The sequence below is a fragment of the Anabas testudineus genome, chromosome 7 (assembly GCF_900324465.2).
Source record: "Anabas testudineus chromosome 7, fAnaTes1.2, whole genome shotgun sequence".
Classification (NCBI taxonomy): domain Eukaryota; kingdom Metazoa; phylum Chordata; class Actinopteri; order Anabantiformes; family Anabantidae; genus Anabas; species Anabas testudineus.
Genome location: NC_046616.1, coordinates 3,120,094 through 3,122,747, shown reverse-complemented (window position 1 = coordinate 3,122,747; position 2,654 = coordinate 3,120,094). Strand labels below are relative to the sequence as shown.

The 2,654-nt window shown below is 37.7% G+C and overlaps 1 protein-coding gene across 1 annotated transcript; it reads left to right on the top strand.

Moving 5' to 3' along the window:
* The first annotated feature begins 452 nt into the window (after positions 1-452).
* LOC113166820 (trace amine-associated receptor 13c-like) lies at positions 453-1,660 on the top strand. Its single transcript, XM_026366987.1, has 2 exons — positions 453-622; positions 850-1,660. Exons 1-2 carry the CDS (start codon positions 453-455, stop codon positions 1,658-1,660), a joined length of 981 nt encoding a protein of 326 aa, XP_026222772.1.
* Positions 1,661-2,654: the final 994 nt, after the last annotated feature.

The window sequence follows — 2,654 nt, the reverse complement described above, 5'->3', positions numbered from 1 at the left end:
AGAGTCTAGTTTGAGACTAGTGTTAGGGGGTTAAGGGTACCTCCTAAAGTACATACACGTGAAGGACTTTTGCAATAAGCTGAAAGTTTTCAGATGAGGTTTCTTGTCATCTGAGGAGTTCCAGAGAGCACTACACTCCTACACAATTCATTAATTCAATATTCCCCAGTAAGATGTTGTATTTTTAACTCACACAAAACTGCACTATGTATTGTCTTGTAAGAGGTCATTTTACAAAAGAGCTTTTGCATTATGCAACAGGGGGGTTGCGTTTTCAGATAGTTGTCATTAGTATGACGCAAAGCGAAGCGAGGGAGGGAAATAAGTCACAGAGAGACTGGAAAAAAAGGAGTACATAGGGGGATAAAGGGAAGAGACAGGGGAGAAGAAATCAGCTTTATGGCACAGAACGTGGTTCAGAGGGCTTCTCTCCTCCTCTTCTCTCAAAGATGATGGAGACACTGGAGGAAGCTGAACTCTGTTTTCCAGGACTCAACACCTCTTGCAAGAAACGTATTCGCCCCGACTCTGAGGCAAAGATAATTTACACTCTGATGTCCTCCATCTCTCTGCTCACTGCATCTCTCAACCTGCTGGTCATCATCTCCATCTCCCACTTCAGGCACAGATAAATGTTTTAGCTTTGATGCTATGTTGTTGCCACTTCTCTGAAGAAGTGATCTCTTTCTTTTTTTGCATTTCATGCTGATGGTTTGACAAGATTACAAACGGTGCTTACAACCTTCATTAAATATTGAGATTCACTGTTACTTAGTCACTATTGTTAAATAACAGCTTGTTAATGATGTTGTTGCTCTTTATTGTTGAAATAATTTTCTCTCCCTCCAGGCAGCTCCACACTCCCACCAACCTCCTCCTCCTCTCTCTGGCTGTCTCAGACTTCCTTGTGGGTCTCTTTGCGATGCCGTTTCAAATTCTTTTAACAGAACCCTGCTGGCTCCTGGGCGATCTGGTGTGTGTTCTGTATTATTTTATACCTTTTATCATTGTCCCTGCCTCAGTAGTGAACATGTTGCTGATATCAGTTGACCGTTATGTTGCTATCTGTGACCCTCTGCATTACTCCACTAAGATCACACATAGGAAAGTTAAAATCTTAATTCTTTTATGTTGGATTTATTCTGTTTTCTACAGCTTTCTGTTTTTATATGATAACCTGAAACAACCAGGCAGATATAACTCCTGCTATGGAGAATGTTTTGTTATGGTTATTTTAGCTGTTGATCTTGTGTTAAGTTTTATTATTCCCATTTCAGCCATCATCATTCTGTATATGAGAGTGTTTGTGGTGGCTGTGTCTCAGGCTCGTTCCATGCGCTCCCACATTGCAGCTGTCAAACTGCAGCGTTCAGGGACTGTAACTGTGAAGAAATCAGAGCTGAAAGCAGCCAGGACTCTTGGTGTGGTTGTTGCCGTGTTTCTCATGTGTTACTGTCCGTTTTACTGTGTCTCTTTCTCTGGCGCTGATCTCATGATCAGTTCATCAACAAATACTTTTATATCATTTCTAGTTTATTTTAACTCCTGTCTGAACCCTGTGATTTATGCCTTTTTCTACCGCTGGTTTAGAAAATCTATTAAACTCATTGTTTCACTTCAGATATTTCAACCTCACTCATGTGAAGTCAACTTACTATAGAGAGGAAATATGCTGATATAGATGAAGATGTGTTTGCATCTATTGTTGCTGTGCCAGTGTAGTGAGGAGGACATCAGTTTTTTAAGTTGTATTTATTACAATGAAAGGAAAAGCTTGCTTTCACTGCCTTTATTTTAAATGCATTTTAAATGTTCCAGTGTTAATAGGTTTCATTTAATCAGAATATATATCTAATTTAAGTAACATCTTTTTTGCTTTTTGCTGCATGATCCCTGCATTTTTAGTTATACACTGTATGGTAAAAATCATAATTTGAAAAGTGGCACAGCTGTTGTCATAGTGATGTTATCGTCCAATCTGATTTCCCTTCTTGCATTTTCTAAGTTGAAAAATGAATCAAATATAAAAAAAAAATAGACAATGAGCTCTGTGCTGTTGCTAAAAAACTGAAGTCTTTCTTTTTCTCATAATGTTTTGATTAATATTGTGCACATACTTTACTCTGTAAGTTGTAGTCCTGTTTTATTCTCTCCAGTTATAGTTCATCCTGCAGAAGTATTTGTGTTTCTGTCATCGAAGATTTTTGAAAGTATATTATGAATGATCTCTTGTAATGTAAGATGAGATGATAAGGAAAGGTCACTCTCTTTACACAGGGTCACTTCCTTGTCATTGTATTTATTTTGAGTGTAAGCTTTGAAATAAATATCACTAAAACACTTTATTCTTCTTACATGTCACAATCTTCTGAAAACATTTCCAAGTTTCCAGGTTTTACATCTGAATCCAATACACAACTTATAGATAGATAGCACCTTTTATTTTAACCCACCTATTTTCCATATGAAGTATTAGTAAATGTAGACTTAAACAAAATAACTCTGGGGCGGTAAAGTGGTTGAATCCAAGGGTCGGCTAGGAGGCTTGCATGAGTTTGTATGTTATTCATGTATCTTCAAGGGCTCTTTCTGGGAACTCTGGCTTGATATAGTTGATTAATCTACTGTAGATTACCCACAGGTGTAAATGGTTG

Excerpts from the sequence above, each read along its gene's own strand:
- LOC113166820 (XM_026366987.1), top strand. The coding sequence starts at position 453 with ATGGAGACACTGGAGGAAGCTGAACTCTGTTTTCCAGGACTCAACACC. Across the intron at positions 623-849 it reads ATCTCCATCTCCCACTTCAG|GCAGCTCCACACTCCCACCA; the intron begins GCACAGATAAAT and ends CTCTCCCTCCAG.